Genomic DNA, 14598 nt, shown 5'->3' with positions numbered 1-14598 from the left:
CCCTCACATGACATTCTCCCTGTGTGCATATCTCTGTGTCCAAAGATCCCCCTATCCTAGGCACACAACCTTATTGGCCTGGACCCCCCTATTCAGTCAGTCATGACTTCATCTTAACTAATTATATCTGCAACCACCCAAATAAGGTTACATCCTGAGTTATTGAGGGATAGAACTTTAACACATAAATATGAGGTTTGGGGCACAGTTGAACCGATAACAGAGGGTTTAGCTGGATAAACTCCATGGAGGAAAGAGGTTTAAAATGTGAGCAGTAGATGGAAGGGGAATGATGGAAGCAAAAGGAATGTTTAGGAATGTTGATTTTGAGATGGCGATAACACACCCACTATGCATTCCTGTAGTGTGCAGGGATGGTTAAGGAGAGCTTCTGGGCTGGATGGTGAGAAGGCGCAGAGAATGAGGAGGACATAAGGAGGCATGGGGATAGCAGAAGGCCTTAGGCCTTGCGTGTCAAAGTGTGGGCAAAATTTAGAGCCAGGAATCTAGAGACTGTATGCAGGGTTGCTTGGATCAGGCAGTTTCCAGGCCAGGGAATTGGGCAGGATCCTTTGGAGGAAACCTAGTCTGAGCCAAAGAGCTAGGCTAAGATGGTGAGGGTGGCCATGAACAAATGCTAATTCGTGGGAAACTGTGGTGGAAATACCATCAACACATATAGAACAAAAGAAAGTCATCAAAGATACCTTGCAGACTGAATCTGTAGAAAATGACATCAGGATGCAGGGCTGATGGGGAATGTTTGGGAATGTTGATTTTGAGATGGTGATAACATATCCACTATGCCTTTCTATGTGCCAGGCTCCAGGGATCCAGCAATAAATGAGACACAGTTCCTGCCCTCAAAGAGATCACTGCCTCACAGAGGAAGACAAACAGGACTCAAGCAAGGGTGTTGCAGTATAGCTGGTGGTCAGAAGTGGGCAGCGTGGGAGGAGAAGGCCCAGAAGTGGGCAGCATGGAAGGAGAAGGCCCAGCTCAGCCTAGTGGGAGGCTTCCTGATGCATGCATTGTTTCCAGACTCCAGGAACTGTATAGGGAGGGAGGGAGAAGGGTGTTCTGGGCAGAGGACGTGGCTTGGGCAAGGGCAGGGCAGGGAGGAGGACATCATAGGAGCTTCCAAGAACTGCAAGCAGCTCCCAGGCTGGGATCCCAGAGCTTGTGTTGGTGGTGGTATCAGTAGTGTTGGGGGAATAACTAGAAAGGAAAGTAGGACCCCATCCTGGGGAATCCTGCTTTCTAAGCAATATGTCCTGCAGGCCCCAGGAGGGTATGTAATGGGATTTGAGTGGAAATGAGGCGTCAGTCCATAGCTCTGACTTGGGAATTACATGTGGAGATGGCAAGGAGAGAAAGAAAATGAATGAAGGCACTCATACAGCAGGAATGTCAGGAAAGAAAAGAAGAGGTTAGAGAACGAGGCTTACAGTATGTCTCTATCAGGGGTCAGCAGAAGACACAGAGAGAAGAACCAGAAAGACAAGTAGGTGGAAAAGGGTGCAGCATGGAGGGCGTGAAGCTGAGAAGGGGCTCCAGATGCAGCAAAGCCACTGAGCAGGCAGAGGGATGAAAAGGAACCAGAGTATTCAGTAGGAGAGGGTTCTTTTGGGGTTGGGCCTTTTCTTTAAACATTTACCTGTGTCCTTCTCTGACACTTGCTCGTGTTGTCCATGTCGGGAGACTGGATGAGGCACTCTGCTACTGTTGTTCAAACAGGAGAGGAAAAAAAGATACAATTCTTACAAAATGATTAATCCTCAGAGAAAACCCTGAAAAAGTCATTCCCACCAATTTTAGACACATTCTGGTGTTCAGTCGGATTGCATTGCCATAGCAACCACTCTTCCATAACCACATAAACAGGAGCTCTACAATAACAAAATAATGAAGTGTACAGCCTGAGAATTGAGAACTTTCTCCAGTGGGGTTACCAGGTAGGAGAGGCTCTTGGTATTTTCCACTTGTATAGTTGTATAGTTGGCGCCTTCTCTGGTGACCTTCTATAGGGTGGGAGTGGGGCATCTTAAAACTGCTCTTGGAAGCATGTACATTTACTTTGTATGTATACATACATACATATACACACAGACACATAGACACACACACATATAGCTGACTGTAAGTTTGCTGTCAGTCTATGATGTAAAGTACTTACCAAAAGAACTAATGTGATATTAAGAAATTTATATTATAAAACAATGAAATTTAAAGCCAACCATGATTCTATTTTCCAGTGATAACCAGCACTGGCGTGTTTATGTATAAATGTAAGTATAAACATAAATATTAAAATATACATGCACATATACATATATACACATATACAACATACATATGTAAAACAAACTTGAGAATATGCATGCTGTACTATTTTGTATGCTGTTTTCTTCTCCTTAACAATATGTTTCAGTTACCTATTGCAACATCAAAACAACTTCAAAACTTGTGTGCTGAAACAACCACCATTTTGGTTTCCCATGATTCTGTGGGTCAGGAACCTGGGCAGACATGGTGGGCATGACTCATCTCTGCTCCACTGTGTTTGGACCTTCAGGCGGGAGATCTCAAACAAGTGAGGACTTAGACCATCCAATATGGCTCGTTCACTCACATGGTGGGACCTCAGTGTTCCTTCATGGAACCTCTTTCTCCAGCACTTTCTTGTCTCTCAGGGCCTCTCCTTATGGCCTTTCTTTTCAGCAGGATAATCTGGAAATCTAACATGGCAACTCAGGGCTCCAAGAGCACAAAAGAAGCTGCTGTCAGATCTTTTTAGCACCTGGGATCAGAGATCCTAGAATGGAACTCCCTTCACATTCCATTGGTCAGTGCAGTCACAGGCCTGGCTCACATTCAGTGAAGTAGAGGAATAGACTCCACATCTCAGGGAGGAGGGACTCACATAGGGACAGAAAGAATTCATGGCAGCCATCTTTGGAAACTGGCTAGCACACAAGATCAATCATGAGTCATTCCCACATCATTCTGTACTCTTCAGAAGCATAGCTTTTAGCGGTTGCAGAGATTGTTTTTACTACATCTGTACTATTTCATCTAACCAAACCAGTCATTGCAATCTTAGGCTGTATTCATAGACTCATAGTGCCTAGTAAGGCAAACTGATATCCACATTCTAGCCTACCCTGATAGACCATCAGACCTCTCTAGAGGACTGAATTTATTTATGGTCGCTATGGTTTACAATGGACATGGACAACCTGGAACTTGTTTGAGAGTTGATGAGAGACTTCACAGCCACATTATGGAGAAATGAAGATACTGTGCATATTTGTTGGAGAAGGGAAGGGAAAGGTGAAGAAGAGCTCGTTGTATTAAAATAGCTCAGTTCTGTTGTGGGAAGAGGTGTGAAGTTAATTTTGAATGGCTTCAAGAGGTAGCCCTAGGACTAATGGGAGGAAGTTATAGGAAGTCTTTAAAGTGTGGAATACATTAATTCCTAGTGGTCAAACCTGCCCAAACTGGAATCGAATTGACTTAAAAATGACTGGGTTTCCTTTCCCTGGAACTGTCTGGACAGAGAGTTAGTTGAGACACTATAGGGGAGATAAGAGCTTTAGTCATCTGGTTGATTAAACGACCTTCATTAGCTCTTCCAATACTTGGTTTCTATATTTAAATAGATTTCTACCACAGAGGATGTGTGCATGTGGGGATACCCCCTACTGACCCTCTTCCTAACAAGAATTGCTGGTGGCTAGTAGGGGGTGGGCATTTTTTTTTTCCAATTTTTTGTTAATTCCTTAAAAGTTCCATGATGCATCAAGGACAGAAACTATTCATTTATTCAGAAAGATAAAAAAGGGAAAACAACTGATGAAGCATCCATTAAATTTTTAATTCTCTAAGAAACTAAACCAAACATTTCCTACATCAGCCAGCAGTTACTTGGACTGTGTAGAACTTTTTTTTTTTTTTTTTTTTTGAGACAGAGTCTCACTCCGTCACCAAGCCTAGAGTGCAGTGGCGTGATCTCGGCTCACCGCAACCTCTGCCTCCCAGGTTCAAGCGTTTCTCCTGCCTCAGACTCCCAAGTAACTGGGATTATAGGCACCCAACACCACGCCAATCTAATTTTTGTATTTTTAGTAGAGACGAGGTTTCACCATGTTGGCCAGACTGGTCTCGAACTCCTGACCTCAGGTGATCCACCCGCCTCGACCTCCCAAAGTGCTGGGACTTCAGGCATGAGCCACCGCACTCGGCCAGAATTTTTAAAGTTGGGAAAAATCTTAACCATCATCAATGCCAAGCATTGCACATTTTAAAAATGAGACTACCAAGTCCAGAATGGCTCAGTGACTTGCCCAAGGTCATACAGAAGATCAATGGTAAAATAAAAATTAGAACCAAAAATCTCTCAATTCTAGTACAAACTCATTTGCTTCAATTCAGCAACAACAAATTAAACGAAAAGTACCCACTGGAGCTCAATCTTCAAACATACATTAATGTGTGTATGTGTATGTGTGTGTGTGCGTGTGTGTGTGCATGCAGATATGTATGTGTCAAATAAATTACATTAAAGCAAAATGTTAAGATGTCATTAAAGAGAATCAATCCATAAATTATGCTATTAGGAAATATATTTCATTCGAATCAGATTATGGCAAAGTTTCTGACTTTAAGATGTGGGTACAATTCAAAATACAAAACTGTTAGAGTCAGAGAACATATTTAGGGCTGATTTGTAGAACAATAGAAGGCTCTAAGTAAATGTTCTGTCACTAAAACCTCGCTATTTATGCTGGCCAGTAGAGTGAGGCTTGATCAAATGCTCATGAAGTCCTGGACCCATGAAGAGTCATATCTCATTGCTTCTATCTTGGAAGGATATAGCTGTAACTATTTCTCACCAATATGTGTTTCCGCATGACAGATCTTTTTTTCCTTTAACGATGAGGAGGACTCTGCCCACCAGGAGTCACAGAATCTATGGACAGGGAGGAATTTCTATGGAACAATAGCTCTCAATGCTTAATGTACACATGAATCTCCCGGAGAGCTGTTGAAATGCAGATTGTGAATCGGTAGGTCTGGGGTACTGCTGAGATTCTGCTTTTCTAGCAAGCTTCCAGGTGATGCTGATGCTGCTGGTCCAGGGACCACACTTTCAGTTGCAAGATGGCCAAGTTGTCTGATCCACTCCTCCACCTTCACTTGAAATATGACCGATGAGGCCAAATTATTTGGAGAAAAGGTGATAAAATGTTCTAGCAATACAAATTTTACTTACACAAATAAGCCATACCAGTCATTCAGATCATTTAAGATGACAAAAAAATTATCTCAAAAAGCATTTTCTTGTTACTGACCCCAATTCCCTCTGCCTCCATATAAAGTCTTTTCTTATTATGTCATATGTAACATCTGTGGCAGAGCCATCACTTCCACAGGTCAGTGGTCCTCAGCCTTGGCTCACGTTCAAATCACACGGAAGGCTTTGAATACTTCCAGTGTTCTGCCCACACCTTCCAGATCATTTAATCACAGTTTGTAGACATGGGGCCTGGGCATCAGTATTTTTTAAAGCCCCCCAAGTGATTTCAATAAGCAGCCAAGGTTGAGAACCACTAGTCTACCTTTTCTTTCTATGCCCCTGGGAATATAAGACACGTGGGACAAGTGTGACCAGCTCAATCCCTTTGCTAGCCTTCATTTATTCAATAGATCTTTCCTGAATATCTATTTTTTTGCCAGGCAATGGGTTGCATGTTGGGGATGAACAGTGAACAAGAAACAAAGTTTAGGTGGGAGAACATGTGTGTAGCAAGTATATTCGTGCTTATGAAGCTGGGCTTCTCCCCTGTGCTTCCCACGTGCTGCTCTGAGGCCTGACTCCAGCTGGCTGAAGAGGTGGGCCTTTTGATCCAGTGCTCCCGGCCCTGGCCCTTCTGTTTTGACATTTTTCAGGACCCTTACAAAACTCTGCTCTTGTTGTTGTGCATCTCACTGTATAACTTCCTAGAGTAATTAGAAAATGTATTCATACATTCCAGCCTTCACTGGAAGAAGGAAAATCTAGATTTTATTTTTTTGCTCATGTGCCAACTTTCCCTTCCACTCGTCTCAGGGACTCCCCCTGCCCACCACTTACGGTCTTTCTACTCCATGGAATATGTTCCTTTGTCCTCGGCATCGTGGTCTTTTCTGGGTTGCGACGGGCAAGCCTCAGCAGTCAGCTCCAGATCCACAGGCACATTGCTTAGAGCATATCAAGTGAGGTCCATGAACCTGCAAAATTGGTGTCACTTAGGATCTTATTCAGAATGTAGAATCTCAGGCTGTGGTCCAGTCCTACAGAATCTGCATTTTCACCGGATCCCAATGTGACTCATATGCACATTACAGTTTGAGAAGCTCATGGAGAACTTTGAGGAATGGAGAGTTATCATGTACCTTAGAATTCCACTCTCATATATGGATTTTCAGATTCACTTTTGAAAATGTTGATTTATAGTTCTTTCAAAGTTTAACAGTTTAACGATCTAATGCTCAAATACTCTGTGTTCTTAACTAGACAACAGACTATAAACTTTGGGGTCTAGTCCTGGCAGCACAACTAATATTCTGCTGTAAACACTGAAGTCTCTGATTTGTCTGCTTGTTCAGATGGAACGCATCCCTGTCCCACACCAACAAGGCAACAAAGGTGTCTGTGTGTGGGGCCAAATTTTTCCCTTTAAAAGGCTTTGAATTTGCTCGAACACTAGGAACAGTGCTTGGTTTAGGTCCCAGAGTTCTTGGCACATAAAGTATACAAGACAATTTTGGACTGAAAACTTCTTAGGGCACTGGTAACCTTGATCAAAGAGAAAAACTTTCTGAACACCCGATTTAGGATAGAACTCAATGTGGATAGTCCTGACAGTCTAGGTTAACGCAAAACATACCTCTACCTTGCCAAGCAGCTGAACAAGTTGACCTGTTGGGTAGAGTTCTTTGGTGTTGTCCACTTAAACAATAGATAATGTCTGCCAAGCACAGCAATATTAAATTTAGCAGTTATAAGCTTTTTATTCCCTTGGCAATAAGTATTCAAGTTCAGGGGCTTTTTAAGACAGTCCTCATTTACAACAATAAAATCATGTCCTAGAATGGCAGTCCTCAACCTTGACTGTACATCTGAATTCCAGGAAGCTTTTAAATTTTACTGTGTCCTGAGTTCCTCAAGAGATGCTGACTTAATTCACCTGGGGTAAGACTTGGGTTACAGTGTGTATAGAGCTCTCCAGGTGATTTCAACATGCAGGCAGGCTTGAGAGCCACTTTCATAGAGGAAGAGTCCTGGCTTCTAACTTGCCAGTGTTCAAGTATCCAGTGAATCTCATAACCATGGCCCATTATTTAGAAATATTTAAAGAGTGTGACTTACGAGCTGAGTCTCCTTGAAAGAATCACTTAAATTCCATAAGCCTCAATTTCTTCTCTACAATAAGGATAATTATTACATTAGAGGGTAGTTGTGGGGATTTAAATAAAATATGTAAGGTGACTAGGACAGCAGCTAGCATATCACAAGCACTCCACAAAATGGTAATTGTTACAAAGAGCTGTAGAAATGGCCCTATTTTGTACAGTCAGAAATGGAACGTGGTGTCCTCTGAATCTAGTGCTGGTATTATGGTAAAGGCTTTGACAAAGGAATTTTCTGTGAGGTTATGCTATTGGACCCACAGATGACACCTAAAATAAGACCAAGGAATGCTATTTCCTCATTATTCTTTTCTGTCTTAAGATGAAACAGAATAAAGCAGCTGTCACTGAAATAGATTAGTCATGCATAATACCTACTTACTCCTCATGGAAAAAGAAACCCAACACAGAAATCTATTAAGAAGAAAACTGTTATAAATTATATGAGGACATCCAAGGAGAAAGCAATGTGTCCCAAATTTGAGAATTAGGTTGATTCCCTTTTTTAAAGGGTATTGATGCTATAAGCCTATGAAAGCCCACAAAGCAAATTGAAGTAAATATGTGACGAGTAATCCACCTCATGGAAAGCTAGTTAGAAATCTCTTGGCTTGTTGTTGTGCTTTTTTTATTTATTTAATTTCAAGCTATTAATCAGATATCTTAAAATAAATGTCTTCTCTATTTTTTCTTTTTAAAACCTCTGTTTATTTTATGTGAACATATGATGAATTTATGTGTGTGTATATATATCACATATTTAAATATAAAACAGGATTTTGAAAATAGAGCAGCAGCACTTTAGAATCAAAGGAATTCTGCTACAATGAACGGTGTAATATCCAAAATGAGATGAGAACATCAAAATATCATACATTCAATTGAAATTACTCCATTGGTTCTCAATCAAAATGCTAACTCTACACTCTTCTTCCAGAAGTCACACCAACGGTACCCATGTTCTCAAATTTTTATTTTTTTTAATTTAGACATTTTAGCTGAGTTTAAAACCTCCCATTAAAATAAATTCTAATGTGTAGGATTTGTTTTCCTAAATAATTAAGCTGCTTGTGGAATAACTTGAATATATGTGTAATGGTAACTGAGCTCTGGTCTCATTCTAACTTCTCTTTTATCCTGTTTCCAGAGTGGTCTTTAGAAAACAGAGAGCTGGTTTATGATTTCACCACGCAAAAAAATCTTTAACCATTTCAAATCAATGTTCTTAACTCTACATTCAAGACCCCCCACAAATCCAGCCACAAACGACTCTCTGGTTCTAACTTGTCCTAAACTTTCTGTGGTGCCCATCTCTGCACTATTGCTCCCTTGGGCTCTTCCGAGAATACCCTTTCCACTTCATATCTGCCTTTATAAACCTTATCCAATTCTTTATGCGTCAGCTCAAGTGCTACCTCCTTTATAGGGCAGCCTCAGTTCCCACCCAATCCCACTTTCATCTTAATTTTCCTTCTTCCCCACTTGGTGCTTCATAGAACTTCATATCATTGTGTCACCCTTAATTATACCTTTCTTTATGTTAGCAAATGTTAGGAAGCTATAGTGAATAATGCTCAAGGGAAAAGACCATATACTTTGAGCCAGACTAGATCTGAGTTACAACTCTGGCTCTTGAGCAAGTTGAATTAATTTTTCTGAATTTCAGCTTCTTCATCTGTAAACTGAAGAAAATACTTCCATGGATTAGTAGAGGAGAGTTTATGAGACTATGCAGGTGAAGGTCTCCAGTAAGGGACAGCTATTAGTACCACAGTTATTTAGATCATCTTTCCCACTAGTCCATTAACAGTATCTTGCCGCATCTTACCCTCCATAGTGTTTGCTGAATTGAATGGAAGCAGCCCAAATTGACAGCATCTGCTGCCTGGCTCTTACTGAGCTATTAGATTTTCAACATCTGTTTTGAATTTCAGAAAGAAATTTCCATTTTTAGGCAACATAAGCATTTTCCTGTTGTATTTCAATATGTCTCAATCCTGAAATGATTAGAACTTCTGCTTGATTGAATCCAAGTCAGCAAAGCCATGGAGAACAGCCCAGCCTCTGAATATGTCTGCTTTACCTAGGCTTAAGAGACCTTAACCCTCTGTACACAGAGCCTGGGCAACAAAAAACACTGTGTGAGCTTTTAATAACATCGTCCTTTGGCTCAGATGTTTAAATAGCAACAATAACGGAGCTTGGAAAGCTCTTAATTACCCACAACATTGGGAGAGAGGGAGAGCCCAGGTCATAGAAACCCTGGTTTGCTTTGATGTCTAGAGTGCTGATAACTACACAAGATGAATTCATAATGTGTTTTTAATAACAATTATTGAGTCTCTTTTCTGGGTTCCCAATTCCTTTATAAAATTCCAAAAAGAAGCAGCTAGTCTTGTCTCCAGTTGCTTCTGAATGATTTCCTACGGAAAGCAGCATTTTCCAAACCACCGTGCTTCATGGATTCTCTGAGTCTTTCTTTATCTCCTTTCAATGTAAATGCAACATAGAGGGAACATTAAGGGGAAATCATGGCGCAGGGTGGAGGCCTTAACTTTCAGAGGAAGGTCTTCTGGCTGTCAGAAATACGTGAGAAATACCATGGGAACATAAAACCAATCATGCTAATTATGAGACATAATTGAGGTTATGTTTTATGTGTCAGAATGAGTAGCTCAGTTTTATCCATCAAGATAAAAAATAAAAATCAAGTGGAAAAAAAAAAAAAGGACAGAGTTGTCAAGATTCCAGAAGTAGAAGAAACTATCTTCCTGCAGTGTACAGCAGTTTTTCAGCACCAAGGACAGAGCCTCATGGGGTTTAATGCCTACCCATTCTACATACTTAATGAATTTTTAATGTTTCGAAATTTTCACTCAGATGTTTATATACTCATCTACATATTGTTTTTCTGAGCCCTAGTTACACGTCAGACAGTATGATAGACAAAGACTCACCAGCCGGTTAACAGCTTTCAAGGTAAAACTGAAGCAGGAGATGAGCAAGATAGGCAAGTTAATAAATAATTATAACACTATATGACAAGCGCTATTACATAGTTGTGTACAAGTCATGTGGGAACCAATGAAGGGAATGCTTAACTCTGACTGGTGCAAAGGAAGACTTTACAAAGGAGTTGACATTTGAGCTGGATATTGAAGAATGGGTGAAATTTGCAAGACAAAGAAGAAACACCATGAAAGAGTGCACAATATGTTCAGGGATGTCTGGAAATGTAACTTGATGTGTCTGAAACATAGAGTAAATAGGGAAATGAGGAATAGGGTAGATAAAATCACCAAGGGCTTTTATTCCAAGTTAAGGGCTTATCTTCCAAGCTATGAATGGTAAGCTTTATCCTGGGGAAACAGAAAGCCCTTGAATGGTTTTGAGTAGGGATATGATCTGATCAGATTTGTGTTCCAGGAAGATAATTTAGATGCAAGGGCGAAATCAGACGGAAAAGAAGAAGTGGGAAGTCAAAGGGTAGAAGAGGGTGACATTTCTCCAGATTTTCTGGGACTGAGGGGCAGCTCCAACATAAACGTGGTTACACAGGGAGAATTTATTTGGCCCAGCTTCCATTAGCTGTTTGCCAGTGTTTCACATGTGAATTGTGTCTCTTCAGATTCCTCCAAGAAGATAAAAGATGTCTTGACTGAATTTAATGAGGGTGGGAGCCTCAAACAATATGACCCACATGAGGTAAGAACAGTTTCATTTTAAGCCTTTAAAAATCCCTGTGTTTTAGCCTTTCCATAATTTGTTTCACTCTTGGAGACTCCACTTGCCTTGAAGAACTTGCTCTTCAGCATGTTTCCTCCTAAGTTTCAAGTGAGCCATTTGTGTTACCTGGCATCATATGTTTCCCAAGCCCATACACTCATCCCACTGTCCTAGAAGACTACCACTACTTCTCCTCTGCTCAGATCTCTCACCCCTCCTCTCCTCATCCTCAGTTAACAACTGAGTTTTCTACTTCACTGAGAAAAGAGAAACAAACAGAACATATCTTTCACAAGCTCCCTCACCCCATATGCCCACCTATGTGTACCTTTTCTTCTGTAACTGGAGATGAACTCTCCATGCTCCTGTCTAAGTCCAGCTCCCCAACGTGTGCACACAACCCCATCCTCTTTTGGCCTACTGACAGGCATTACTTCAGCAACACGTCTTCCCCAGACTCCCTTTCCCTCCCTCCACCTCCCTCCTTTTCTCTCTGTATCTCTACTTCCGTCTCCTTCATATCAACTTTCTTCTGTATATTTTATTTTTCCCATCAACATGTAAACATTCTGTTACTTCTTTTATATTAAAAAACGTTTTCCTGACTCCACTTCCTCCTCTAGGTACCACCTCATTTCCCTCCTGTGTTTTATAGCAAAACTGTACAAAATACTTGTCTATACTCGTTGCCTCCAAATTCTGTTCTTCCTACTTTCTCGAAATGCCTTGCATCAGTCTGTAACCTTCACTCCTCCACTCAAACCACTAGTCAAGATAGCCAAGGGCCTCCCTACGGCTAAATCCAATAGCAGTTTTGCTCAACATCACTGGACATGGTTGGTCAAGTCATCCTCCATTTTCTTCACTTGGTTTTAAGATGCTACCTTCTCCTGATTTCTTCTTACCCCTCTACTTGACATTTACACTTAAAAATCAAATAGGGATCTCAAACTTAACACGAACTAAAATGATGTGTCCTTAATCTTCCCCTATAAAACCTGTTTTTTCAGCAGTCTTCCCCATTTCAGTAAATGACAACTCTACCCTTCAAGTTATTCAACCTGAAACTATGCAGTCATCATCAACTTTTGTCCTTCTCTCACATCCCACATCCAATTCATTGGCAAATTCTGTTAGATCTACCTTCAAAATATACCCAAAATACAGACACATCTCACCACTTGCACTGCTAGCATCCTGACCTGAGTCATCACCATACTTTGCCCAGATTATTGTAAGAGTCTCCTAACTGGTCTCCCTGCTTCTGCCCTTGCTGCTTCAGTCTATTCTTCACACACATCCTGAGTAATCTGTCAAAATTTATGTCAGAGCTTGTGGCTGCTCTACTCCACAATCTCCCATGGTTCCCCCCATTCCTACTCAGAGTAAACATGAAGATCATTACAATATGCACCTCCCCCAGCTCTCTGACCTCATCTCTTGCTACTCTCCCCATCTTCAGCATATTAGCTTTCTTGATGCTATCAAACAAGCTGGTGTCACCATAACCTCAGCACCATTGCTCTTGCTGTTACTGTTTCTTAGAATGTTCCTCCTCAGCACATCACATTGTCCATTACCTTACCACCTTCCAGTCTATGCTCAAGTCACCTTCTCAGTGATCATCACCTTCTTCATCTAATACTTGAAGCCCTCTTTCCCAACACTTCCTATCCCCCTGCTCTGCATTATTTTCCTCCTAAGTACTTCTCACCACCTGTCACACTATATAATTTACTTAATTAATTGTCTGTCTCTCCCACTAGCATGTTTTTATTCACTGCTGTGTCTTCAGTGCCTGAAAAAGTATCTGGCTCATAGCAGGCATTCAATAAATATTTGTGGACTGAATAAATGAATACAAGACCTCCCCCTACTTTCAAATTCAATGAATCTAACATTTCTTGGGCTTCTATGCACTGTACTGGGCACTGTAGAAGGCATAAAAATACAGAAGCACAGTTCCTGCCCTCCAGGACTTATTTCCTACTGGCCGGGTCAGGTATGACAGCCATGACCCTGGAATTATACAGTCTTAGGTTAGACTTCTACCTCTGCCATCAACAAGTGGTCTTCAATAATATTTCATATCTTTGAGCCTCACTTTCCTCATCTATAAACTGTACATAACAAAAAAAAAGCCTCAAAGTTTGTGGATGAGTGAATTAAATGGGAGGATCTTTGCAAAGTGGCTAACACTCTACAAGCACTTAAAAATTTGTACCTGTTGTTATCCCGCTTCCATCTCCTTTCCCCAGAATGTTTTTAACTCAATTCCGTTTTCCCTGCTCCTGAGTCCTTTTATAAAGACAAACCACAGAAAAGTGACTGATCTGCAGGATTAACTCAGGGAGAGACTGGCCACTTTCTTATTCACGTTGTCATCCATTGAACAAAACTAATCAACACCATCTCTGCTGGACACTGGAAATGAATCAACAGAGCCTGTGCCCTCAAGGTACACCTAAGAGGGGCTTTGGATAAAATGCACCAGTTGCAGAGAGAATGAAGCAGGAGGAAGGTAGCCAGAACAGGGGCGAGATTGAGAATGCACCATTTCAAAGAACATTCCTGAGGAGAAACCACGCAGAGAAGATAGCAGAACCAGCAAAGAACTCACTGCCCCACACCCCCACCCCCAGCTCCAAAACACAGGAACAAAGCCTGGCGGGGGCTGCTAATCAGCTTGTCCGCCCTGGGGCTGATGAGTGGGAGAGGAACAGTTTGGTCAGGGCCACCGCGGGTGTGGAAGCCACAGGAGCTTTCAGAAGCAGGGAGTCGCTTGGCTGCTATGAGCATGCAGCCGCCCTCGCCTCTGTCGGGGCTGGCCCCCACTTTTTGTACGCCAGGCACTGCTGGGTCCCAAGGGAGCTCTGCCACTCTGATTTTGTTCTCTCGCACAGTGCAGCTGACTTCTAGTAGGTGTAATGTCATGGCACGGGGGTTAGGGAAACAAGAAGGGTTTAATTTCTCTAGAGTTTGATGGCTTACTGCTGCTAAAATGTCTCAATGAGAAACGAGTTAGCTGTGGGAAGGGGCAGATTGCTAGCAAAGGTAGGATGGGAATAAAACTTTGCAGAGTGGCAGAGCTGCATCTGGCCGTGATGAACATGTGCTTGCCCATCAGCACCAAGTGATTCTCTGGAGAACAGAGTGGTGGCAGACAACTAGAGAGTGGACAAAACCCAAAAGAGCAAAAGAGACAGGTGACTTGGTGGCACTGTGAGCCTGGACCCAGACACCTGAGCACAAAGCCCAGCTCTGCCACGTGCTTTATGATCTTCAGCAAGTTATTTATGTTGTCAAAATTTGTTTTATCCCCAAAATGACAGTAACAGTTCTTCCCCACACTGCTGTCCTGAGAATGAAAGTGCCTGATGCCTGCTAAGCTCTCCATCTAGTTCTCCTCTCTTCTTG

At 41.8% G+C, this 14598-nt stretch overlaps 1 protein-coding gene across 19 annotated transcripts in view; it reads left to right on the top strand.

Moving 5' to 3' along the window:
• The window catches only part of DGKG (diacylglycerol kinase gamma), a 211807-nt gene that overhangs the window by 42651 nt on the left and 154558 nt on the right, over positions 1-14598 (top strand). For 18 of the 19 annotated variants that reach the window (XR_013413764.1, XR_013413761.1, XR_013413759.1 and 15 more), the window contains exon 3: positions 11084-11160. Coding sequence is in view for 10 of the 19 variants with exons in the window: in XM_077992026.1 (XP_077848152.1) it covers positions 11084-11160 (77 nt within the window). In the remaining 9 variants the exon portion in view is untranslated. Of the gene's footprint in view, positions 1-3943; positions 3998-11083; positions 11161-14598 lie in introns of those variants that run through there. The other variant, XM_077992023.1, reaches the window with a different exon arrangement.

The sequence above is a fragment of the Macaca mulatta genome, chromosome 2 (assembly GCF_049350105.2).
Source record: "Macaca mulatta isolate MMU2019108-1 chromosome 2, T2T-MMU8v2.0, whole genome shotgun sequence".
Taxonomy (NCBI): Eukaryota; Metazoa; Chordata; class Mammalia; order Primates; family Cercopithecidae; genus Macaca; species Macaca mulatta.
The sequence above is the reverse complement of the archived record's forward strand: the minus strand, read 5'-3'. Positions and strand labels throughout refer to the sequence as shown.